Source organism: Cervus elaphus, chromosome 12 (assembly GCF_910594005.1).
Source record: "Cervus elaphus chromosome 12, mCerEla1.1, whole genome shotgun sequence".
In the NCBI taxonomy this organism is placed as follows: Eukaryota; Metazoa; Chordata; class Mammalia; order Artiodactyla; family Cervidae; genus Cervus; species Cervus elaphus.
Genome location: NC_057826.1, coordinates 91,305,280 through 91,330,906, shown reverse-complemented (window position 1 = coordinate 91,330,906; position 25,627 = coordinate 91,305,280). Strand labels below are relative to the sequence as shown.

At 41.3% G+C, this 25,627-nt stretch overlaps 1 protein-coding gene across 7 annotated transcripts in view; it reads left to right on the top strand.

The window, feature by feature from the left end:
* Positions 1–25,627, top strand: part of PDE8B (phosphodiesterase 8B) — a 330,100-nt gene that overhangs the window by 214,119 nt on the left and 90,354 nt on the right. For 5 of the 7 annotated variants that reach the window (XM_043919992.1, XM_043919990.1, XM_043919993.1 and 2 more), the window contains 3 exons: positions 2,871–2,930; positions 21,266–21,456; positions 25,156–25,215. In XM_043919992.1, the coding sequence (XP_043775927.1) occupies positions 2,904–2,930; positions 21,266–21,456; positions 25,156–25,215 (278 nt within the window). In that variant the 5' untranslated portion in view covers positions 2,871–2,903. The remainder of the gene's footprint in view (positions 1–2,870; positions 2,931–21,265; positions 21,457–25,155; positions 25,216–25,627) is intronic. The other 2 variants (XM_043919991.1, XM_043919988.1) reach the window with 1 other exon arrangement.

Here is a 25,627-nt window from a genome sequence, read left to right as displayed (position 1 = left end):
CAAGGTGAAAGTATTTACACCATGGAATCAGCAAATGCTACAAAATAGGACTTTTCTTTTTTCCTGAAGAGCCAACTCATCTGAGTGTGAACTGGTGACCCTGCTCCGTGTGTAGGTGACTGTGCACACACATGTGTGCACACGAGTATTTGACACTGTTAATACTGGACCATTAGGAGGGCACGTTGGCCGGCAGTGCTTCCTCGTGTGGCTGAGGGGAGAGCTTGTGGTCAAGGTGGCTAGGAAGTGTGTCTCTCCCCTCCTCCTCCTCATCCTCTCCAGAGCTGGAATTGTAATACCCATGAGCCCACCTCCTTCTTGCTTCTGTGTCCTTGGCAAACGTGGTGACTTCCTGGAATCAGAGCTAATACACTAATTGAGGATCTGTGTATCTGCAGTCACTCACAGTTCTATCTCCAAAGTAGAGAATCTTGGCTCAGCTACACAGACGTCAGTAAATGCTCTCCTGTTTCTGTTCATAATCTGTTCTCTTGGCAATGGGTGAGATGCAGGCAGTAAGACTCCCAGGGCCAAAGGAGAGCTCTGCAGACTGCCAGTGCCTCTGCCCAGACCCGCTGCTGCTCAGGCCTCGGCCCAGCGCTCAGAGCCTGGAAGGAGAGGGTCTGGTTCGGTGGGGATAGCTGCCTCTCTTGGGTGTAGCAGCCAGGGTCTGACGACTGTGAGCACAGACCAAGAAGGCAAGCCGAGAGGCAAGACGGAAGTGTGGGTTAGATCCAGAGGAGCTGAGAAGCGAAGGCCCGCGGGCTGGTGGCGAGGGCGACCTGTGTTCCCAGGGAGGGCACAGGGACGTGGGGCTGGGTGGAGATGGGAGAGAGAGGCCTTGGAGGGGGCTCTGCAATGCTGCCAGGCCTCTGCCAGGCTCGGCCTCAGGTGCCAGCCTCCGGCTGACCTGGGTCAAGTAGAAGTTACCATGCTGGATGCAGGCAGGGAACTCTTGTGGCTCCGGAGAAAGCTGGAGGGCCTTTCCTATCTGACAGCAGGAAAAAGATCTTCTAGGTTGAGGGTTGCTCCTGAATCTCCGAGCCGTCGTTCAGCGGCCACGGCCTGCCTCCTGCCAAGGTCACTCACATGAAAGGGCTCGGCTCAGGGCTGGGAGCCACGGGGCTCCAACAGTCATTACATGCTTTCTTGGCAGAGTTGAAGATGGCCCATTTAATGATTTCATGCACATCTTGGTTCCTTCAAAGTATGTAGGTGTGTGTCCGTTTAGGGGGCAGTCTCTGCTCTTCCCTCAATCCCTTAGCCTTCCAATGTGAGTCACTTTTTACTTTATTCCTTTTAAACTCTTGTTGATTTCTCATTTTATCTATCTTCCGTCCCTGGGCGTCCCTCTTCAGGGCCAGTTTTGCTGGAGCAACCACAGGAGGCCTTGTTGGTCGGGGGTGGGCGGGTAGGGATGGGGGCTCCTGTGTGTGGTAGAAGCAGTCTACCCAGCTGACATCACAGAGAGTGCAGAGATAGCTCAGGTTATCAATCAGATCTATCTCTCTGTACCAAGTTGGTTTCACTTCTTAATCATTAACTTTTAGTAGGATTCTGGCAGTTTCACTATTTTTGAAGTCATGTCTGTTTCAGACCAAAAAAAAAAAAAAAAGCAAAACTGCTCTTAGGGTGACGCTGCATGAGGGGCCAGAGTCCCAGTGATGCAGGAAGCCTGGTGACGCTCCTCTTCCAGTGGGATTCTGGGTCTGCACACGTATGCTGGGCATGGGTATCAGTATAGATACCTTGCAGGATGTAGCTTTGCTTCAGTTCAGTTCAGTCACTCAGTCATGTCCGACTCTTTGCGACCCCATGGACTGCAGAATGTTGGCAGTTCATGGTCAGGTGTTGGAGAAGATTCACACCATGCCCACCGAAAGTTAAAGGACGAGAAAGGGAAGTATTTAGTCTTCAGAGTCTAATTTAAAGTTCTGCCTTTATCGTTTACCTGATAAAGCCTCCTCTGACCCTTGGGTCCCTGTGGTGTCTCTGGTCCTGTGAACTCTGAAGGTGTCCCATCCGACTCACAGGGGCCAACCTAGTGTGTTGGTTGCAGGATAAGCTGCTAAGCAGAGGCAGAGTGACTGCAGCTTCTTAGAGAAAAGCAAATCTGGATCTATGGAGGTGAGGCAGAACCTCAATCCAGCAATTTAAAATGAAGATATGTATCTGCTCTCTGCTTGCAGCCAAAGGCAGTTAGATGGTGTGGGCCAGTGAACACCTAAGCTTGTTCCTGGAGTCGTGGGGCAGAGTTCAGCTTCTTGTGGTCATGGTGTGGGGTTATTCAGTTTATTTGAGGAAGTGCAACTGAAATGAATAATTTAGTCATGATCAACATAGATAAGAGTGAGCTGTTTATTCCTTATTTTAAAACATGAAGATAAAAAAATAAGATCTAAATACGGGAACAGCTGTTAAAAACATTGAAATGCTTTAGCTTCCACATATGAAAGAAGTTTTTACTCTTTAGAAATTTCAGAGGAGTAACAACCTGGCATCATGTGCAGCATAGTAGGTGCTCAGTAAATAATCATAGTTTTTTCTCCCATAGAGAGAGAGTAAAGAATAATAAGTGCTTAGTGTAAAAAGCCATACACTTAAAAGAAAAATTACCTGAAATCTCACCACTTAGCATTTGGGGATATACCCTCCCAGACATTTCAAGGCATATAAATGTATGTGTACTTTTACAAAATCAGAACTGTATTTTACAGGATGCTTTATCAACTGTCTCCATGTCATTAGATTGGATCCTTTTATTTAGCGGCAAAGTAGCATGATATAATTTCCAGTGTCAGGAAGAATGTGTCAATTCCTGTAGCTTGTGACTTGACACATCTCACGTGCTTTCTTTTTTTTTTTTTTAGCAGGTTTCTTCTGCGGAGGTACGCATCGGGCCCATGAGATTGACACAGGATCCTATCCAGGTACACCTCTGTTCCTCTTAGGGGCTTGGTTCACAGAGCAAGTAGTTATAAGAGCCCCATCTCAGGAGCGTGCCTCAACTACAGCAGAGGCCACCCTTGCTCTGAGATGCACACCCAGACATCCATACATGGGGTGTGTGTGTGTGTGCAAATGCTTGTTTTTATTAATGTCATACTTGAGATATCAGATTGTTTTCTTGAAGAAAACACTGCCCCACTTGGAGTATAATATAATAGGTAGGTTGATTGCATGGTGGGTTGTAGGGAACAACAATGCTTCACCAAAAAAACGTGTCTGTTCTACATGCCACTCCCGCAGTGGAAAGAGAAGAAGCCATGAGCGGTCAAGGGCAGGCTTTGCCATGAGCTGCAGCTGGATGGGAACCCTGGTTCTGCCCTTTCCAGCTGTGTGACCTTGGATGTATTGCTTCACTTCTCTGCCCAGTAAAGAAGTCTGTAAAGTGGAGAGTGATGCCTCCCTCTTAGGAAATTATGAGTTTCCTAAGTTCAGTGAACTAACCTTCAAGTGCTTGGGACACTGCCTGGCGGCGGAAGGTGCTCAGGGGTGATAAGTGTTGTCCTGTTGGCCAGGCAGCCTTTTGGGCTCTTGGACACCAGGGCCACCGTCTGCAGGGAGAGAAGGGCCAGCAGCTACGCGCCAGCTCCCCTCTAACTGTGACTGCACCTGTGTCCCCCCGCATCCCCCCCAGCTGCATGTGCGCCCTGTGGGGAGGCAGGGATGAGAGGTGTGTGCGAAGTCCTCACCTGCGTCTGCATCGTCCCGGTAAGGCCTGCGTGGGCCGCCTTTCTCCCGGTGAAACTGTCGCTTGTTAGCACCTGGAAGCTTGCTCTGCACTTCGGACAAGTAAAGATGCAGAAAACATGTAAACAAACCAATTACCATGTAGATGAAAGTGAAAAACCAACCAAAGAAATGTGCTGTTTGATTTATGAGTGATTGGAAAAGAAAATAATTTAGTGTTGCTTGGAAAAGGAAATGCAGATCTGGGGCAGGGGGAGTGAAACAAGAGATTTAAGCTTGGGAAAATTGGATGAAACAAATTTAGGAGCAGAGAGAGAGGGAGTGAGAATTTATTAAAATAAACATAAGCCCCAACTATTTATATAGAATACAAACAAGTGGAAAATTCCAGTATTCATCCTAGGGGCATGGGACTTTGTAGTCCATTTTGAATAAAGGCAGTGACAAAGGTTCTGATATCAGTATTTATTCCCAAAGTAATATCCAGACCCTTTCTTGGATTCGTGTGGTTTCAGATCACTTAGTTTAATTTACCTTCATTTTTCACCCTGTGCTGTACTGGCAATGAATGCTCATGATAAGGACATCTCATTCTTATAAAATACTGTTATTTTTGTTACATTTGTTAAAATGTAAAGTGTTTCAAATATTCATAAAAGTAAGTGTTTATCTCCATACCCACTTTTATCAAATATGCAAATTTTATCAAGTATGATAAATTTATTTTATCAAGGATGTCCTATTTGTTTGAGCTCATTTTAGAAACAAGAGCTTACAGATACTTTATAAACTCTATTTTTTCCCTTTGTCCTTCTCTCTTCCTTAAAAGTAACCACTATTTGGAGATTGATTATGATAGGTATTTGTGTATTCTGCATATCTATGTATCCATTAACACTTTATTTTGAATACATTAAATTTTATTTGAAAAGTGTCATGCAGTAGTCATCATTTTTAAATTTTTCTTCATCATTTAGTGTGATACCTAAGAATCTATTGCCCAATCTAAGGTAACAAAGATTTGCTCCTTTTTTTTCTTCTAGGAGTTTTATAGTTTTACCTCTTATAGTTAGTTCTGTGATCCATTTTGATTTAAATTTTGTATATGGTGTAAGGTAGGGCTTCATTCTTTTGCATATGGATGTCTGGTTGTGCAACAGCATTTGTTAAAAAGAATATTCCTTCCACCATGGAGTTGTCTTGGTACCTTTTTCTAAAATCATATGGCTTTAATTGTGAGGGTTCATTTCTGGATTCTCAAGTCTATTTCATTGATATATGTCTGTACTATGCCAGTACCACACTGCCTTGATTTCTGTGGCTTTGAAGTGTGAATCCCCTTTCTTATTTTTTAAGATTATTTTTGCTGAGTCCCTTGCATCTTCATACCATTTTCAAAGACCAACTTGTTAATTTGGGGAGGAGAGGACCAGCTGGGATTTTGATAGTGATTGCAATAAATCTGTAGATCAGTTTTGGGACTATTGCTATATTAACCATTTCATCTTCTAATCCATTAGTATGTTTTTCTGTTTATTTAGATTTTCTTTAATTTTTTCATCACTGTCTTGTAGTTTTTAGTGAATGTGTTTCCTATTTTTGTTAAATATTTTATATATTTCCTGAAATATTTTATTTATTTGGTACTATGGCAAATGGAATTGTTTCCTTACTTTCATTTTGGGTTGTTCATTACTAATGTATAGAAACAAGATTTATTTTTGCATATTGATCTTGTACCTTGCAATCTTGCTGAACTTATTAGCTTTTACATTTTTGTAAATTTTTTAAGATTTTCTATATACAAAATCATGTCATTACTACTTTCTTCCCAATCCGAATGCCTTTTATTTTATTAGCCTAATGTCCTCTTGAAAGTTCAAAACAAGTGTATTTAGTTTTATAAGCTATATCCAGATCTGTGTTTAGTTTTATAAGATACATCCAGATCTTTTCTTAAAGCTGTACCATTTTACACTCCTGTAAGCAATGTGAGTTCTGATTATTCCAAATCCTTGGTAATATATGTTTCAATCTTCTAATTTTAGCTCATCTACTAGGTGAGTAGTACTGACTTATGGTAACTTAATTTGCATTTCTCCATGACTAATAATGTTGGGCCAATTTTTAATTTGCTGCTTGGCCATTTGAAAAATCTTCTATGAATGTTTATTTTAGTTAAGTCTTTGGCTTCTTTTTAGTTGGGTTGACTTCTTAAAAATTACTGCATTGTGGGAATTCTTTACATATTCTTGTCCAAGTCCTCTATCAGATTTTGAGAATATTTTCTTCTAAACTGTGGCTCTTCTCTTCATTTTCTTTTTTTTTCATTTATTTTTATCAGTTGGAGGCTAATTACTTTACAATATTGTAGTGGTTTTTGCCATACATTGACATGAATCAGCCATGGATTTACATGTATTCCCCATCCTGATCCCCCCTCCCACTTCCCTCCCCATCCCATCCCTCTGGGTCTTCCCAGTGCATCAGCCCTGAGCACTTGTCTCATGCATCTAACCTGGGCTGGTGATCTGTTTCACACTTGATAATATACATGTTTCGATGCTGTTCTCTCAGATCATCCCACCCTCGCCTTCTCCCATAGAGTCCAAAAGTCTGTTCTATACAACTGTGTCTCTTTTTCTGTCTTGCATATAGGGTTATCGTTACCATCTTTCTAAATTCCATATATATGTGTTAGAAATTATTTCTACTTTTGTCTTTATTCCATCCTTTTGATTTTTTGGATTAATTTATTGTCTTATTCTAAATTCTAAAATTTATTTCTAAAGTCACTTTAAATTGAAGAAGTCAGTAATTTCAGTGTTTGTTTGTTATGAAGTGTTCACTGAGTATATCTTTGGCTAGAGTCCATAGACTCTCAAGTGTACTACTATTGCATTTTCTAGTATTCCTATTTATTTTTACTTTATTTATGAAAGAATTTAGTTAGTAGACAAAAATTTTAACTTTCAAATCTTTTATTGCTTGTGGTCAGAGAATCTAATTTGTACTCTTGCTTCTTTGGGGAAATATATTGTCATTTTCTTTGTGGCATTTGAGGAAAAGGTGGATATTTTCATAAATTTGGATTTTGAACAAAAATATTAGTTTTGATGTAGTCTAATTTATCACTCCTTTTATGGTTCTGTGTTCTAAGAATCTTTAATCCCAGGTTGAAGATTATTTGTTTTCTTCTGGAAATTTTATTGTTAAATTTTAATTTAGACCTATAACTCAAGTTCATTTTTATGTATGGTGTAGTAAAGAGGTTAAGGCTCTTTCCCTCTCCATATTGACCAGATGGTGGTGGTGATTTAGTCGCTAAGTCATGTCCAACTCTTGGGACCTCATGGACTGTAGCCCTCCAGGCTCCTCTGTCCAGGGGATTCTCAAGGCAAGAATACTGGAGTGAGTAGTCATTTCATCCTCCAGGGGATCTTCCCAACCCAAGGATCAAACCCGGGTCTCCTGCATTGCAGACAGATTCTTTACCAGCTGAGCCACCCAGGAAGCCCCATTATTCTAGCTTTATTTGTTGAAATGACTATTCCTTGCTCCACTGAATTATCACTTGATGCCTTTGTTACTGATTCTTTGATACTTGTTGCAACTTGTTTGGCAGCCAGTAAGTAATGTAGCAAGTTTTTAAATTTTCCACACAAAACTTTTAAAAAGATATATTCCTATTTCTGGAAGACAGGCTTCTATATCTGTGAAATTAATTCAACTTAATTAATGATGCTATTCAAACCACTTCTGTCTTAACTTTTTGTGTTCTCCCAGTTTCTATTGTAATGGATACGTCAATAGCCTCAATATTTTCTAAAATATTTTCTGATGTTTTGAATCTGCCATGTTAATCTGTATCCAAGTTCTAGATTTGTGTATGTTCTTGGTAACTGTTGCTTTTATATAGTGTCCCTCTTTAAACTTCTACCTTAATTTATATTTTATTTGTTGGTAATATGGTTGGATCAGCTTTCTTTAGTTAATATTTTCCTGATATATCCTTTTCTATCTTTTCACTGTCAGTTTTATTTATAACTTTATGTTAAATATTCCTCTTATATGGAACACATAGTTTTATTTTCCTAACACCTATTCTGATAAACTAACTTTAATAAGTAAGTTTAATCTGGTTACACTGAGTGTGATTACTGATATAATTAGTCTTATTTGTATTTTCTATTTTATTACCCTTTTCCCCTTGTTTCTACTTTTTGTTAGAATGGTTTTCAGAGTTACCTTTTTACTTTCTCTGTTTTAGAAGGTTGAAGTTAGGCTCCTACTTTAGCGGTTTTCCTTAAATTATTTTTAATATGTTTGCTTAGCAGTCAAATTTTGTAACAAAGTCTCAAGTATACTATATTTCTGTCCTCTCAAGTATGATGTAGTCCTTTACAGTATTTAAATATTCTATAATGGCCTCACTCCCCTGTGACAAAAACAATTGTCTATTATTTTGGACTTACATTTGGTATGTTAAAGCATAATAAAACATTTTAAATTTGTGCTCATAAGCTATGAAATATAGTAACTAATAAAATTAATGCCGTGGATCCATCACTCAGCGTAAGAGGTGGGATGTTTCCAGTGGTACCATGTACCTGCCTGTTTCCTGTCCTGTGAGTTTGGCCCCTATGACAGCAGCTAAAAGTAGTCAAGAGTCCCTCTCTGAATGAGGGGCAGAATAATTAAGAAACTCTTTTTTAAAAAATAAACTCAAGAGAATAACCTACAACCCAGATTACTGTACCCAGCAAGGATCTCATTCAGATATGAAGGAGAATTCAAAAGCTTTACAGACAAGCAAAAGCTGAGAGAATTCAGCACCACCAAACCAGCTCTTCAACAAATGCTAAAGGATCTTCTCTAGACAGGAAACACAGAAAGGTTGTATAAACACAAACCCAAAACAACAAAGTAAATGGCAATGGGACCATACCTATCAATAATTACCTTAAATGTAAATGGGTTGAATGCCCCAACCAAAAGACAAAGACTGGCTGAATGGATACAAAAACAAGACCCCTATATATGCTGTCTACAAGAGACCCACCTCAAAACAAGGGACACATACAGACTGAAAGTGAAGGGCTGGAAAAAAATATTTCATGCAAACGGAGACCAAAAGAAAGCAGGAGTCGCAATACTCATATCAGATAAAATAGACTTTAAAATAAAGGCTGTGAAAAGAGATAAAGAAGGACACTGCATAATGATCAAAGGATCAATCCAAGAAGAAGATATAACAATTATAAATATATATGCACCCAACATAGGAGCACCACAGTATGTAAGGCAAATGCTAACGAGTATGAAAGAGGAAATTAATAGTAACACAATAATAGTGGGAGACTTCAATACCCCACTCACACCTATGGATAGATCAACTAAATAAAATTAACAAGGAAACACAAACTTTAAATGACACAATGGACCAGCTAGACCCAATTGATATCTATAGGACATTTCACCCCAAAACAATCAATTTCACCTTTTTCTCAAGTGCACACGGAATCTTCTCCAGAATAGATCACATCCTAGGCCATAAATCTAGCCTTGGTAAATTAAAAAAAATTGAAATCATTCCAGTCATCTTTTCTGACCACAATGCAGTAAGATTAGATCTCAGTTACAGGAAAAAAAACTATTAAAAATTCAAACATATGGAGGCTAAATAACCGACTTCTGAATAACCAACAAATCATAGAAGAAATCAAAAAAGAAATCAAAATATGCATAGAAACGAATGAAAATGAAAACACAACAACCCAAAACCTATGGGACACTGTAAAAGCAGTGCTAAGGGGAAGGTTCATAGCATTACAGGCTTACCTCAAGAAACAAGAAAAAAGTCAAATAAATAACCTAACTCTACACCTAAAGCAACTAGAGAAGGAAGAAATGAAGAATCCCAGGGCTAGTAGAAGGAAAGAAATCTTAAAAATTAGGGCAGAAATAAATGCAAAAGAAACAAAAGAGACCATAGCAAAAATCAACAAAGCTAAAAGCTGGTTTTTTGAAAAGATAACAAAATTGACAAACTGTTAGCAAGACTCATTAAGAAACAAAGGGAGAAGAACCAAATCAACAAAATTAGAAATGAAAACGGAGAGATCACAACAGACAACACTGATACAAAGGGTCATAAGAGACTACTACCAGCAGCTCTATGCCAATAAAATGGACAACTTGGAAGAAATGGACAAATTCTTAGAAAAGTATAACTTTCCAAAACTGAACCAGGAAGAAATAGAAGATCTTAACAGACCCATCACAAGCATGGAAATTGAAACTGTAATCAGAAATCTTCCAGCAAACAAAAGCCCAGGACCAGATGGCTTCACAGCTGAATTCTACCAAAAATTTAGAGAAGAGCTAACACCTATCTTACTCAAACTCTTCTAGAAGATTGTAGAAGAAGGTAAACTTCCAAACTCATTCTATGAGGCCACCATCACCCTAATTCTAAAACCAGACAAAGATGCCACGAAAGAAGAAAACTACAGGCCAATATCACTAATGAACATAGATGCAAAAATCCTTAACAAAATTCTAGCAAACAGAATCCAACAACATATTAAAAAGATCATGTATCATGACCAAGTGGGCTTTATCCCAGGAATGCAAGGATTCTTTAATATCCACAAATCAATCAATGTAATACACCACATCAACAAATTGAAAGATAAAAACCATATTATTATCTCAATAGATGCAGAAAAAGCCTTGGACAAAATTCAACATCCATTTATGATAAAAACTCTCCAGAAAGCAGGAATAGAAGGAACATACCTCAACATAATAAAAGCTATATATGACAAACCCACGGCAAACATTATCCTCAATGGTGAAAAATTGAAAGCATTTCCCCTAAAATCAGGAACAAGACAAGGGTGCCCATTCTTACCACTACTATTCAGCATAGTTTTGGAAGTTTTGGCCACAGCAATCAGAGCAGAAAAAGAAATAAAAGGAATCCAGATAGGAAAAGAAGAAGTGAAACTCTCACTGTTTGCAGATGACATGATCCTCTACATAGAAAACCCTAAAGACTCTACTAGAAAATTACTAGAGCTAATCAATGAATATAGTAAAGTTGCAGGATATAAAATTAACACACAGAAATCCCTTGCATTTCTATACACTAACAATGAGAAAACAGAAAGAGAAATTAAGGAAATAGTACCATTCACCATTGCAACAAAAAGAATAAAATACTTAGGAGTATATCTACCTAAAGAAACAAAAGACCTATATATAGAAAACGTGTAAATCCATGGCTGATTCATGTCAATGTATGACAAAACCCACTGAAATGTCGTGAAGTGATTGGCCTCCAACTAATAAAAAAAAAAAAAGAAAAGAAAAGAAACAAAAGACCTATGCATAGAAAACTATAAAACACTGATGAAAGAAATCAAAGAGGATACAAATAGATGGAGAAATATACCATGTTCATGAATTGGAAGAATCAATATAGTGAAAATGAGTATACTACCCAAAGCAATCTATAGATTCAATGCAATCCCTATCAAGCTACCAATGGTATTCTTCACAGAACTAGACCAAAGAATTTCACAATTTGTATGGAAATACAAAAAACCTCGAATAGCCATAGTAATCTTGAGAAAGAAGAATGGAACTGGAGGAATCAACCTGCCTGACTTCAGCCTTACTACAAAGCCACAGTCATCAAGACAGTATGGTACTGGCACAAAGACAGAAATATAGATCAATGGAACAAAATAGAAAGCCCAGAGATAAATCCACCTACCTATGGACACCTTATCTTTGACAAAGGAAGCAAGACTATACAATGGAAAAAAGACAACCTCTTTAACAAGTGGTGCTGGGAAAACTGGTCAACCACTTGTAAAAGAATGAAACTAGAACACTTTCTAACACCATACACAAAAATGAACTCAAAATGGATTAAAGATCTAAATGTAAGACCAGAAACTATAAAACTCCTAGAGGAAAACATAGGCAAAACACTCTCCGACATAAATCACAGCAAGATCCTCTATGACCCACCTCCCAGAATATTGGAAATAAAAGCAAAAATAAACAAATGGGACCTAATGAAACTTAAAAGCTTTTGCACAACAAAGGAAACTATAAGCAAGGTGAAAAGAGCCTTCAGAATGGGAGAAAATAATAGCAAATGAAGAAACAGACAAAGGATTAATCTCAAAAATATATAAGCAATTCCTGCAGCTCAATTCCAGAAAAATAAATGACCCAATCAAAAAATGGGCCAAAGAACTAAACAGACATTTCTCCAAAGAAGACATACAGATGGCTAACAAACACATGAAAAGATGCTCAACATCACTCATTATTAGAGAAATGCAAACCAAAACCTCAATGAGGTAACATTACACACCAGTCAGAATGTCTGCTATCCAAAAGTCTACAAGCAATAAGTGCTGGAGAGGGTGTGGAGAAAAGGGAACCCTCTTACACTGTTTGTGGGAATGCAAACTAGTACAGCCACTATGGAGAACAGTGTGGAGATTCCTTAAACAACTGGAAATAGAACTGCCATATGACCCAGCAATCCTGCTCCTGGGCATACACACCAAGGAAACCAGATCTGAGAGACACGTGTACCCCAATGTTCATCGCAGCACTGTTTATAATAGCCAGGACATGGAAGCAACCTAGATGCCCATCAGCAGACGAATGGATAAGGAAGCTGTGGTACATATACACCGTGGAATATTACTCAGCCATTAAAAAGAGTTCATTTGAATCAGTTCTAATGAGGTGGATGAAACTGGAGCCCATTATACAGAGTGAAGTAAGCCAGAAAGAAAAACACCAATACAGTATACTAACACATATATATGGAATTTAGAAAGATGATAATGATAACCCTATATGCAAGACAGAAAAAGAGACACAGATGTACAGAACAGACTTTTGGACTCTATGGGAGAAGGCAAGGGTGGGACAATCTGAGAGAACGGCATTGAAACATATATATTATCAATTGTGAAACAGATCACCAGCCCAGGTTGGATGCATGAGACAAGTGCTCGGGGCTGGTGCACTGGGATGACCCAGAGGGATGGGACGGGGAGGGAGGAGGGAGGGAGGTTCAGGATGGGGAACACGTGTAAATCCATGGCTGATTCATGTCAATGTATGGCCAAAACCACTACAATATTGTAATTAGCCTACAACTAATAAAAATAATTGGGGGGGGGGGGGCGGGACTCAGAACCAAGGTTGCCTCTACTCCTGGTCTCATTCAAGCATAATTTCAGGCACTGATCCATCCAGTTCAAGTCCATATGCTCAAGACTCTACAGCAGGTGTTGTTGGGAGGAAGGTGCCACAGGATGACCCGTGTCCGCCCAGGGAGTCCGGCTGGTTGGTTTTATCATCTTTTACGTTCTCATTGGTAGGGCAGTTATATCTAATCAAGTATTCTTGTGCTTCTGATACTGTCATTGCAACCAGCTTAGAAAGGGCCTAGAACCTTAGTTTTTACATTTTATTTTTTTTTGGAAAAAAATACCTGCTCTGTACCTTCACTGCCTTGCTGAAAATGTTAATTGTGTCAGCCGGAGCCCGCAGGACTTGGAAGGAACTTACTTGAACATATTCCAGGATGTGGTTGCTTTGGAGGGTGCTTCTGAGGTCACTGGGGGAAATTTGCTCCCGTGTGGTGGCCAGGCAGTGTGATATGGGCTGGTGGAGCACTGTTAGGGGTGGAGTGGGTGGATGTGCCTTGCGGAATTGTAGAGGACAGCTCTCCTGGGTGAGTGCCTGTGACTCACAGCAGGGCATGTTTTCCAGTCTTAGCAGAAAAGAAAAGTAGGGGAATATTATGAGGCAATAGATTTTTACCAACATGATGCCACCTGGAAACCAAGAGCCCCTTCCTTCATCAATGCCTGGAGTGTATGCATTTTCCAGTGTGTGGAATTATTTCTGCTTAGACTGCTGCTGCCCCCACCGCTCAGACTGAGCCTTCCAGCTGGCCTTGGAAGCAGATCCTGACTGCTGTGACCTGAGCATTCTCCCAGCAAGGCAGCAGTTTCCTTTAAAGCTTACACTTCCATATTGTATGGACATGGATTTTCACCCCTCCCCCTGGAACCATTATATATTGGAGACTTTATTTGGCAATCCTTTGGCTGTGTGGGAAGCTTATCTTCACGTATTAAGCGATGAAGTGATGGAAATGTTCAGATTCAATAACTCCCTGTGGTCAGTGTCTTCCCTCCTATCTGTCCTGATTGCTGGTACCAAGTCGTGTCCTCTGCCCAGCCAGTGTCATGGAACCACAGAGTTGTTAGCGATTTTAATTGTTAGGGTCCAGTATTTTAGGGGTAAAAACAGGGCATGTTACTTACGATTATACAGGCTTGAGGGTCAGGCCAACCACGGTTCAGATCTTGTTAGCTGCTGACTGGGTTGTGTCTCTTAACCTTTCCATTCCTCAGTCCCCACATCTGTAAGTGGGGATGATGCTCACCTCCAAAGAAATATTTGTGAAAGGATTACTAAATGAGGTAGTGTATTTAAAGTCCTTTCAGTATCATGGCTGGCCCTTAAATTCTCATCAAACTATAGCTACTTGAAAAAGCCATCACTTTGCACAGTTCCAGTATACACAAATTTCAGAGTTTAGTCAACAATAGATAACCAAAAAGATGTATTAAACAAGGTATATGAGCATCACTTTCCTAGGGACATTTAAGGAAAGCTCCCAAACTGTTTTCTCCAAATGAATGGACCCCACCTATGATCACATTGGCCAGTTGTTCAGTGACAACTTATACACGTGGTCTACTCTTAGGAGATCCTTGTTCCCTGACCAAGTATTCTGAAAATTAGATGTTTAATTGTGGACATTGACAAGCCATTTGGAGACATGTAGGCATATCCTTTCTAGAAAGAACACTAATAATGATGAACACCTACACTGTCTGCAAGTTAAGGAAAAGTTAGAGTTTTTTTTCTCCTCTTTTTCGTGATTATATAGTTTCATTCTCATTTAACTGTCAAAGACAGCTTATTGCTGTCCTCAGAAAGATAGTTTTCCAGACCTTCTTGATAAAACATGTCAAAGGAATGGTTATAATACTTCCAACACAGCCCAGGGACATCAGAAAGATCACTGAAGGAGGAGCTGGGGATTATGGGTCTAGCTCTGCCACTGCTTTGCTCAGGGAAGTTGCTGCCCTCATCTGTTGAATGGGCGATGGTCCCTTCCTGCCCTGAAAACTCCTGAGTCATAGTCCCTGTTCCTCTCATTGCCTCTAGGACACCCCCCAGGTCACCTGCAGTCTGCTACCCCTCTGCAACCTCTTAAACCAGACCCCTGCACTTTTCTCTGGACCCTGCCCTGAGTTACCCATTACTTCATCAATCTGGCTTGGGTTGAAAGATGATTTAAACTTTGCAATTCCAAAAGATGTAGGTAGAAATAGAGGGAGGCCCAGCCTGTCATTGTGAGGTTTTCATTGCTATATTTGAAAAGCCATACCCCAATGGCACAGCAGATAAAAAAAATCAGCCTGCAATGCAGGAGACACAAGAGATGTGGGTTCAGACCCAGGGTCAGGAAGATCCCCTGGAGGAAGGCATGGCAACCCACTTCAGTGTTCTTGCCTGGAGAATCCCCACAGACAGAGGAGCCTGGCGGGCTACAGTCCATGGGGTCACAAAGAGTCAGACACGACTGAGCACACAGCACGCCCTTCACTTTGCACAGTTTCAACACACACAGATTCGGTTTCACTAATGCCTGGTCACAAAGATTGCAGTCACGTTGGTGTTTGAACTGTGATCATTGCATCAAGTTGGTACAAACTTTGCTGATAGTTCTTCAGTCCACAAGTCATTACATAAATTACAAATGTGCAGCATGATCAGAGACAGATGTGCAGCCCGAAGAGTGCCAGTCTCAAGGCTTGCTTCACTGTCTCTGTTAGTTCAAGCGTAGACAGCCAAATGTGCCCCTTTATTTCTCTGTGGTAACCTACGTGACATAACATAAAAGTTGATGATCGAAAGAGGAAGTTAGCCCCCCAAGATGAAAGCGTAGTAAAGAAATGGGAGGTGATAATGCTAGAAGTGAAAGGGCAGTGTAAATGGAGTTAGAGGAGAAAGCTGGCTGGCAGGGTTGACACTGCTGCCAGTGAGATATTCCAGGGTGTATCCAGGGGAGGTTAGTCTCAACGCCAAGTTTAGTGAGCTAAGTGAAGAAAGTGGCTGTGACGAAAAGGATGAAATATCACAGATGAAGTGATGCTAACAGAAAACTGCACATTAATTAAAGGAACTCTGGGGACATTTCATGACATCGAAAGTACAGAGGATGAAATGTTGGAAGTTTATCCACACTTGGGAGTTTGTAATTCACCCAGGCATGAAGAGGCTCATACACTTTATGCAGCTGGAAGGAGGCAAGCACTGTTCAAACTGCTCAGTAAGCTGAGAAACCTGAGTCTCAGTTTCTAACGTTTCAAAGAAAGTGCACTGAATGTTAATTCTACATTTTTCATTTCCCTGTACATTTGTAAGCAATAACAACATTTTTATATGTTTTGACAAGACTTCTGAACGCCATAGAACAGTAGCTGTGACCATCATTCACTTTGCTCTGCATGGTCATTCGTATGGTCTGGCGCTCCCGTGCAGAGTGGGCGCTGCCTGTGTATGTGTTCCGATCCCGGACAAACCCGCGTTGGCCAAGATCTGCTGTAGGCCCAGGCTTCCCCACAGGCCTGCTTTTAGTCTTCTGCTCTCTTGCTGTGTTTGCAGTAGCACAGTGAGGTTGGTGTCACAAAACTGCTTCCTTTTCCCATTCTGCTGTGCCTGGATTCCTGCCCTGGATGCCCTGCCCACGCTCTGTCTTTGGTCGCTGGTTAGTAGGGCATCCCTCGTGCTTATCTGCTTGCCTGAACGTCTCCCCTGCTTGGTCCTGGGGGCAGACGCTGGACTCTGGGTGTCTCTGTCAGCTTCTTACTCCCAGTTCTTATATCTTATGTGATAGGTCAACAGAAGTATTCTTCAAAGGAATGTTCCACATACTATTTAGAGCAGGTGAGAGTGAGTTTACTTTTACTCTATAAATAAAAAGCAATATGCTTTTTTTTATTTTCATTTTTTGGCCACACGGTGTGGCATGTGGGATCTTAGTTCCCTGATCAGGGATTGAACCTGCGCCCTCTGCATTGGAAGGTAGAGGACCCCCAGGGAAGTCCCGACTTCGGCTATATGCTTTTGTTAATTATTTTTTAAAAATCATTTTAATCATAAAAATCATTTAATGATCATTCCTTAAAAATCATTTTAAGGGATTTGCCTCAATGAATGGTCGGTAAACATTTACACATTGGCATGTTTAACAAGAAACTAAATACTCATACATAAAATGATAAGTTTGAAGAGGGACTATATCACATAAGGTTTTTTAGGGGTTGCATTCTTTGGTTCGGAGTAACAGTTGCCTTTCACAAAATAGTAAATGAATAAGAAATGTATTAGTGTATTTTTTTTTTTCCCCAGAATCCAAGGAATAGTTGAAAGCTGTGGTTTAGAAAGGGTGGCAGTGAGCCATTTCTGAGTATTTTGACAGAAGGAATTTGAGGTTCTTCCTTCACTCTCTCTATATTAATGGCTCATGGGTCCTAATTCTCAGCCTCTGTGTCTCTCTGTTCAAATTTCAAATTCCCCAAAACAACAGAACTAGCCCAGTTGTGGCCTAGGAGTTAGGGGCAGAGAGCACAACTTTGGTTACTTGGGTATGCTGTCTTCCTAGAGAAAATAGAATTTTCCAGATAGGCAGACCTAACAAAAATGTCATGGCTATAGTACTTTAACATATATATGTATATTTTAATTGCCATAGATTTTCACTTTGCTTAGGAGTTGAATCATTGAAAAGTAGTCTTTCTGAATTAATCTTTTATAAATGGAAAGAATTTTGAATAGTACCTAGAGAGATTTTCCTAGTGAGTACTTTTATAAATATTCTTGTTTTAATATGTGGACTTTCATTTTTAATCGGGTAGGGTGAAGCCAACAGAGTAGGTGCAACTGTCATTGAAAAATAGTTTATTCCTCGCAGTTCCTGAGAGGAGGGGGCAGGCCGTGCAGGACCCCAGAGGGAAGCACTGAGGTCAGTTGGAGGCAGGGAGTGTGAGTGGCAAAGTGTGGGCAGGAGCTGAGATTATGCTCTCTGTGTGAAGCGGTGAGGCAGAGATGGCAGGGTAGACAGGTTTGACTGGTTGAATCACTCATGAGATGTGTTGGGCAAAAGGACTGTCCCTAGTTGTCTGGTACCTGGCCCTGGAGTGATTTAGGACAGGTGGATAGTGGTCCAGAGGGTTAGCAAGTGGTAGAGGTGGTAGGAGCACGACTCTGGATTGATTTGCATATGGAAAATGTCTTCCTAGGCAAGTCCTTGGCTTTCTCTAGGCATCGGAGAGTGGGCTAGCCTTCAGGGGTATCTCTCCAGAGTCAGCAAGGCTCCAGACATCAAAGCATTAGAAATGCAGAAGTTTACATGGCTAAGACTATACACTCCCAATGCAGGGGGCTCAGGTTTGATCCCTGGTCAGGGAACTAGATCCCACATGCCACAACTAAAGAGGTCACATGCGGCCACTAAAGATCCTGAGTGCTGCAACTAAGACCCCACACAGCCAAATAAATAAAAAAAATTTTTTTGAGGTGTGGTTAATACAAGTCCCTACATGTTCAGTTGGTTTGTAAGTTTCCATGTGAAATCCAGCATAGCTTCCCAAAGTGGCTACAAGGCATTACACAACAGAGCCCTCTGCTGTGACCTCCACTTCCTGTCCCTCTCTCTTGCCCTCCCCTCAGTCACACTGGCTTCCTTGCAGTTCCTTGAATGCATCAGCCATGCATCCCACTGAAGGGACCTGTGGATCTGTTCCCTCTTTGTGGGAGGATTTATCTTTAGTGATCAATTTGACTTTTCCATTTTCTTTGGGCATCTGCTCATATGTCACTTCCTTGGTGAGGCTTACCCTGAGCGCCCTACTTAATACTGCTCCCAGCAGCCTCTACTGTTTCACCTAGCACTTACCACTTTCAGCATTCCATATCATTTGTTTATTTATTATACCTGTTATTTGAGATCAAGAGGTCATCTTTATTTTGTTAGCATACTCTAAGCAATAAAAAATCATGTCTACACATAGTAGGTGCTCAAGAATATTTGAATAATGACATTATTTTTCCAAAAGTGGAGCACTCCAGTCTTTTAAGGACACATAAGACATCAGAGATTAATACCTGTGTCAATGGCCAACACGGAAATACAGTTAGGGTCTTATTGCATTCGTCAAATGTTGTTGTTTAGTCACTAAGTCATGTTTGACTCTCTTGCGACCCCGTAGACTGTAGATCATCAGTCTCCTCTGTCCATGAGATTTCCCAGGCAAGAATATTGGAGTGGGTAGCGATTTCCTTCTCAGGGGGATCTTCCTGACCCAGGGGTCAAACTCATGTCTTCTGCATTGCAGGTGGATTCTTTACCACTGAGCCACCAGGGAAGAATTAGTCAAATATTGAGGCATAAATGTATAAAGGAAATATAAAGTGTTGAGATTCTTGCTTAGCAATCATTATTCAGCCAGACAGATGGGACAAGAGGTTCTGCCACCTTCTCTGACGTTTAGCCTTTGCATATTGAGTTTCTCATGCTACTAGTACAGCTACATCAAGTTAAAGGCCAGTGACTTTTTGTACAAACCAATTTATTCCACCTGATTTTTTTCACTGTAGCTCCATTGTTAACAGTTCCATTTGAAGGCTTTCTTTTCACTATCAAGATCCGGAAGGCTGAGTCCCCCACTTCTCTTGGAAGAGCTGCCTCCCGCTTCTTTCCAGGAGTAGGTCTGGAGCAAAGGTTCTGGGGGATAACCTTGTCTGAGGGCTGAAAGATCCTTGCCCACAGTGAGCCATGAAGAAGGGTAGCTGCCTCATGTTTTACTGGCATGTGATTTCAAGCCATGTGCTAAAAGAAAATGTCAAAATCATGCTTAAAAATATGATTTCTCTTCTGGAAACATGGCATTTGAGAAAACAGGAAATGATTCAAACGGTGTAGAACAACTGACATTTATGACGCATTCAGATGTTTAATGATAAAGGATTATTGGAGAGCTTAGGTATAAAATGGTATTGTGGTTTTCTTTTTTTAGAAAAGAGTTTTTTTTCTTTAATAGATGCATATGGGTGAAATATGTGGGATTTGCTGCAAACTAATACAAGAGTTGGAAAGTGGGTAGGGATAGCATTGAGGTCACATTGGCCAGGAGTTGCTTGTTGCTGAAGCTGGGTGATGGGTCCATGAGAGTCATTATACTATTGTTTTCGTTATTCTGTATATTGTCAGTTTTCAGTTAGTGAAGCATTTTTTAAAATGTAGTGGTAATTATTGACTGATTTGTCTTCTTTCTGATTTTAAGTGAAACACATTCACCCTTTCATCATGAAGATTGGTATTGACTATGGGCTTAAAGGACCAGAAACTTCCCTTCTGCTCCTAATTGTTTAAATGAGAACTGAATGGTGAAGAATGTTAAATGCTTATCAATATCTTGAGATTATTAATATATGTGCTTCTTATTCAGTCTATTGCCTTGACGTAGCCTTACTCTAGTTGATGGTAAAAACCCTCTGGCATTTTGCAGAAACCCTATGCATAGTTATCCTGTCACTCAGGTGCTACCCAGAAGAGGGTCACAGCAGGAAGAAAACAGGCAGGTCTTCCCTGGCCTGAACTCAATTCTAGTGGGGAAGAGAGACCATACGTAAGCAAATGAACAAGCTCAGGTGCCGGTGTGGCCCCCTCTGGCATTGTGACCCCCAGGGGATCTGGGTTCCAGAGCCCAGGGAATGATGAGGGCGCGTGGGTGGTGGTGAGCACTGCTATTCTTTCCAGGGAGTGGGGCTGCACTTTCCCGTGAAGAAAAAAGAGGCCTGCTTCCTCATCTTAGCTCCAGTAGCTTCACATTTCATGGTGGTTCTTTCCAGATTCAGCAAGCGCTGGGTGTTGCAATTAGTTTTTGAGAATGTTTTGAGTTCCCATTCTTTTTGCATCTGGATAAAGATTTAAGTGCCCAGTTCAGAGAGGTGGCCTCTAGGTACCTCAGGCAAACCCCAACTGCCCTGACCGCAAATACATGTCTGTGTGAACCACAGGCTAACCTGTGCTGATGATCCTGTTACCATTTTACTGATCAGTCTACTTGAAGACAGAGCCACTTAGGAAATTGTAAATGGGTGGCAACCACCAACAGTGATGGAGCTTGTCTTCTGTGCTCACCCAGGCCTCCCAGCTAGCCTACATGGCACTGTTTTTTAGCACATCTGATATTGGAGAAGCTGTAGGCTAGAGATGCTCTGCCTTGTTCAGAGACACCCAGGAATTGGGGGACCAGCTGGGACTTAACCCAGGTGGCTTCTCTCCAGAGGCTGTGTCCTCAACTAGTATCATGTAGGTCTGCTTTCAATCACCTCTAAGGATGATGACTTCTGTCACGATCCACTTTTCTGTGTGTTTCAGGTTTTGCTCATCTTTGCAAAGGAAGATAGTCAGAGTGATGGATTCTGGTGGGCCTGTGACAGAGCCGGTTACAGCTGCAATATTGCTCGGACACCAGAGTCAGCCCTGGAATGCTTTCTAGATAAACATCATGAGATTATTGTAATCGATCACAGACAGACTCGAAACTTCGATGCAGAAGCAGTGTGCAGGTACTGTAGTTATTTAATATATTAGCAAATGTCCTCCTAACAGCTTAAAATGAAATTCACACATACATGTCTTTAGTTCCAGCCCAAATGTCTCTAAAATATGTGTTGATGTTTCTAAGCAGTATATATAGATTTCTACAATGAAAGCTCTAGCTCCTCCTATGGCCTTTTCTATTTTTCCACATTTGCGTTCTGAAGAATTTAGAGGTGTGAGCTGGGCTCCTCTGAAAACTTTAGGGCGTTTTTTTCCCCTTGAGTATTGTTCATGTTGCACTAAAAAAAAAAAAAAATGAGATTCACACAGTTCTTATTACACAGATATGGTTTGGATTTAAACCAGATATTTTAATCCTAATTATTCTGTCCCAAAATGAACATCAGAAATGTGTGAAATAGACCATTTCTGCCTGCCTGACAACAGATGGGTGGATTTTGCAGCAGTCGGGGAGGACAGGCAGCCACTTTTCAGCAGCAGAAGAATCTCCCAAGGATCCAAAGCCCCTGCTTGTTTACAGAAATGCTTGCACTCTGGGGAGGAAACGCTTGTCTGTTCATAAATAAATGCAGTCATCAGAGTTAGCTCTGGATGAACCCGTCCATTTGGCACAAATGGAATGCTTTGAAGCTCAATGGGAAGAGGTCACTAATTAAAGGCTGGACCAGGACAGACTCCAGTTACAAACAGAATGGGAATTGTCTTGAATATTAACAAGTGAAATGAAAGGCAGGGAAAATGGCTTCTTAGACCTGTTGGTACCCTGACAAGAAATGAGTGCATTTAAGAAAAGTTTCTACTCATAGGCATCACCTTGGTATTCTCTGACCATTTTCAGTTTCCCAAAGAAGAAACTTTCTTAAGGAACCTGTCTTAAAATGTTTTACAGGTCTAAAATAATCCTATTTTCCTGCATAGAAACATTTGCCTGTTTAACTATATAATAAAGTATACCACAAAATATTTGGGTATTTTAGTATTAAGGGAAGAAAGTCATTCAGCCATGTCCAACTCTTTGTGACCCCATGGACTTTAGCTTGCCAGGCTCCTCAGTCCATGGAATCCTCCAGGCAAGAATACTGGAGTGGGTTGTCATTCTCTTCTGCAGAGAATCTTCCTGATTGAGGGATCAAACTCAGGTTTCCTGCATTGCAGGCAGATTCTCTACTGTTGAGTTACCAGGGAAGCCACCAGGGAAGTACTAAGAAATAGATATGTACACGTGTGGATATATATGTATGTTGTGTGTGTGTGTGTAAAATGATTGTCAGGCTAGAATTGAGTCTCTTATAACTAAATATATCTGCATTTCCCTCATCTCCACTTACAGTTACATGATTTTGTAGTGAAATAGCACAATCCTTTGTACATATATAGAATGATGTAAGACTGGCTTCAGCTATAAAAAGAAGAAATGGATAGGAAGAATTCTTTTAATTCAGACAAAGGCCAAATTTAGTAGATAAACTTTATAATCTTCCTTGGATATACAGGAAGGTTTTGTTTCCTGTTGAGTGAACTTCTTGTCTTAGCTGCACAGAAAAGCATTGAAGCGTCTGTGCAGTTCGAAAGCCAGGTTACGTCTCTGTTGGTGCGTTTCCAGTTACTGCTCAAGTTGATGGAGAGATTCCTGAACGCTGGATTGTGAGCACATCCTGCCTAAAATGAGAGGAGATGCATTTCCAGCAGAAGTGCATTATTCATTGTTGTCGGCAGTCCAGGGCCCCTGGCGTTTGAGCTGGACTGGACCTTAGCATGCTTCTTTGGACCTTGGCCTCACCGGTCCCCGGATCCCCCTTAGTCCTCTCAAGCAGAAAGAGGTCCAGGTCCCTTTGGCCACACCTGTTCCTTCTTTGGAGGAATGAGAGAGAAGAGATCAGTGGCAGGAAGGGACCCAAAACACAGAAGCCAGTCTCAAAAGAAGCTGAGTGAGCGTGAGTGCCAGCTCAGTTATGTTCATAACCTGTTTCCTCTTGCCTAAGCCCCACCCCTTAGAATGCAGCCCAGCAGTGTCCCCGGACACCTTGAGGGGGTGGAAGAGGCTGAAGGAAAGTGAGGAGTGCGCAGCAGCTCCCTGGAGATGAGAGCACACCTCCGAGATGCTGTCCATTTTTTTCATTAGGTGCTCCTGGTATTTCTGCTGAGAATTCAGTAGACGGCTCCTATGTAGGGGATAAGTGTAGTTTCATGTGACCAGTCCATGGTGGGGATAGGGGCTTCCCAGGTGGCACTAGTGGTAAAGAGCCTGCCTGCCAATGCAGGAGACAGAAGAGATGTGGTTTTGATCTCTGGGTCGGGAAGATCCCCTGGAGGAGGGCATGGCAACCCACTCCAGTATTCCTGCCAGGAAAATTCCATGGACAAAGGAGCCTGGCGGGCTACATGTGGTCGTAAAGTTGGACACAGCTGAAGCAGCATAGCACGCACGCACAGGATGTAATCTGCTGTCCACAGTGAGTTCAGGCCTCTCTTCTAAAGAGTTCATTCAAATACCATTTATCCGCAAGGGGACCTTTACTTCCCCAAAGACAGCAGCTGGTCAGTCTTGAGCCTTCTCCTCACATGGAGTGAGGTCTCAAGGAACAGACCATGGGAAGGTACATTTTTAGAGGAAGGTGAGGACATTTAGTCACAAGGGTGATGCAGTATGAGCTGGCTGTTCCTAGGGGAGCACTGGTGCAAACACATTAAAATGAGGAGCAGAAATGCCAGGAGCTAGAAAGAAAAAAATATAAGCTGCTTCACAGATTCCTCAGGAGCAGCCTTGAGCCTTCACTTCTCAAGGCGGACGGTTCCCTTGTGAAGGATCTTGAAATAAGGAGAGGCCAGACCATGGAGATGGATCGAAACAAACATGCTTATTTGTATGAAGGTTCCAGTATGTGGCCCTTTATTAAGAATTCATCAGACTCATGACCCCTGACCACAATAAACCAGAATCTAAACTGTAGCATAGCACAGTTTCCAGGAAGATTCTTGGACTTCAAAATTCTTCTGTATTTTAACCCTGTTAAATTCCTAGGGAATAAACAAATGATAGACAGGTGGTCATGGTACGACAGACATCATTGTAGTGACAGTTACTGCATTGATCGTTTCTCAGCCCTAGTTGATGACTCAGCTGTTTAAAGTATTTGAACAAAAATAACAGTACAACCAAAAAATTGGAGTGGTTCTTTGTACAATTTTTAAAAGACCTTCACCTGCACCTGTGTGTCCAGCTGCTGGCAATCCTTCTTTTAAGACCAACTTTCTGAACTTTCTATTATTTTAAAAGAAAAACAGGTCCAAGTCAATTAGCTCCCCGAGTACAAACTGATAACTAGAGAATTGTCGGGCTGCCAGTTTCCTTGCAGAGTGGAATTTCAATCAGAAAACATGGAATTTAAGTGGAATTTGCCAGTTTTTGAAGTGGAACATTGGCAGATCTGACCTACTGGAGAATTGCCCAGGAATTTCTTTTAGATGTGGTGGGGGGGGGGCGGGGGTTGGTTTTTGGTTTTTTTTTTTTTTTTTTTAGTAAAACAGAGATTGTCCTAATCCATAAGAGCATCTTCCTTTGTTGTCTTCCATGTGTTTTCAGACGCCTTCTTTAGAGGGATGTTTGATTTTCTTCCATTTTCCCTATGAAGAAGTCCCGCAGTCAGTCAGTCAGCAGAACAAGGCCACATCACCTGGTCTGACGTGGAGCTTTCTCGTTTCAGGTCAATCCGGGCCACGAACCCCTCGGAGCATGCGGTGATCCTCGCTGTGGTCTCACAAGCGTAAGCTCACCCCCAGCCCCCCGATGGGAGCACTGCTGCTCCTCCTGAAACCTTCTCTGACGTAACTCGTTCTCGGAGCTAGCGGAGCCAGGGGGAGGTCTTTGGCCTCACACCAGCAGTCTTCGATCTTACTTGGGATTCTCCTTGTTTTGCAAGTTTCTGGAAATATGCAGGCCTTTCTCTTTATCCTCTCTAATTTCTATTACCACCTCAGGAAAAGAATGGTTACTCACTGTATGCTAGAAATGAGTAGAAAATCTCGGGAGGAGGAGGTCTGAAGAGAATGTTGTTTCAGCTTACCTTTTTTCTTTGAAGAAGAGAGATAGGGAAATGCTTGTTTTTTCACTTAAGAAAAACTGAATTATACCATGAGAACTGGCACTAAAGCCACTGCCCGAAAAGGAATGTGCAG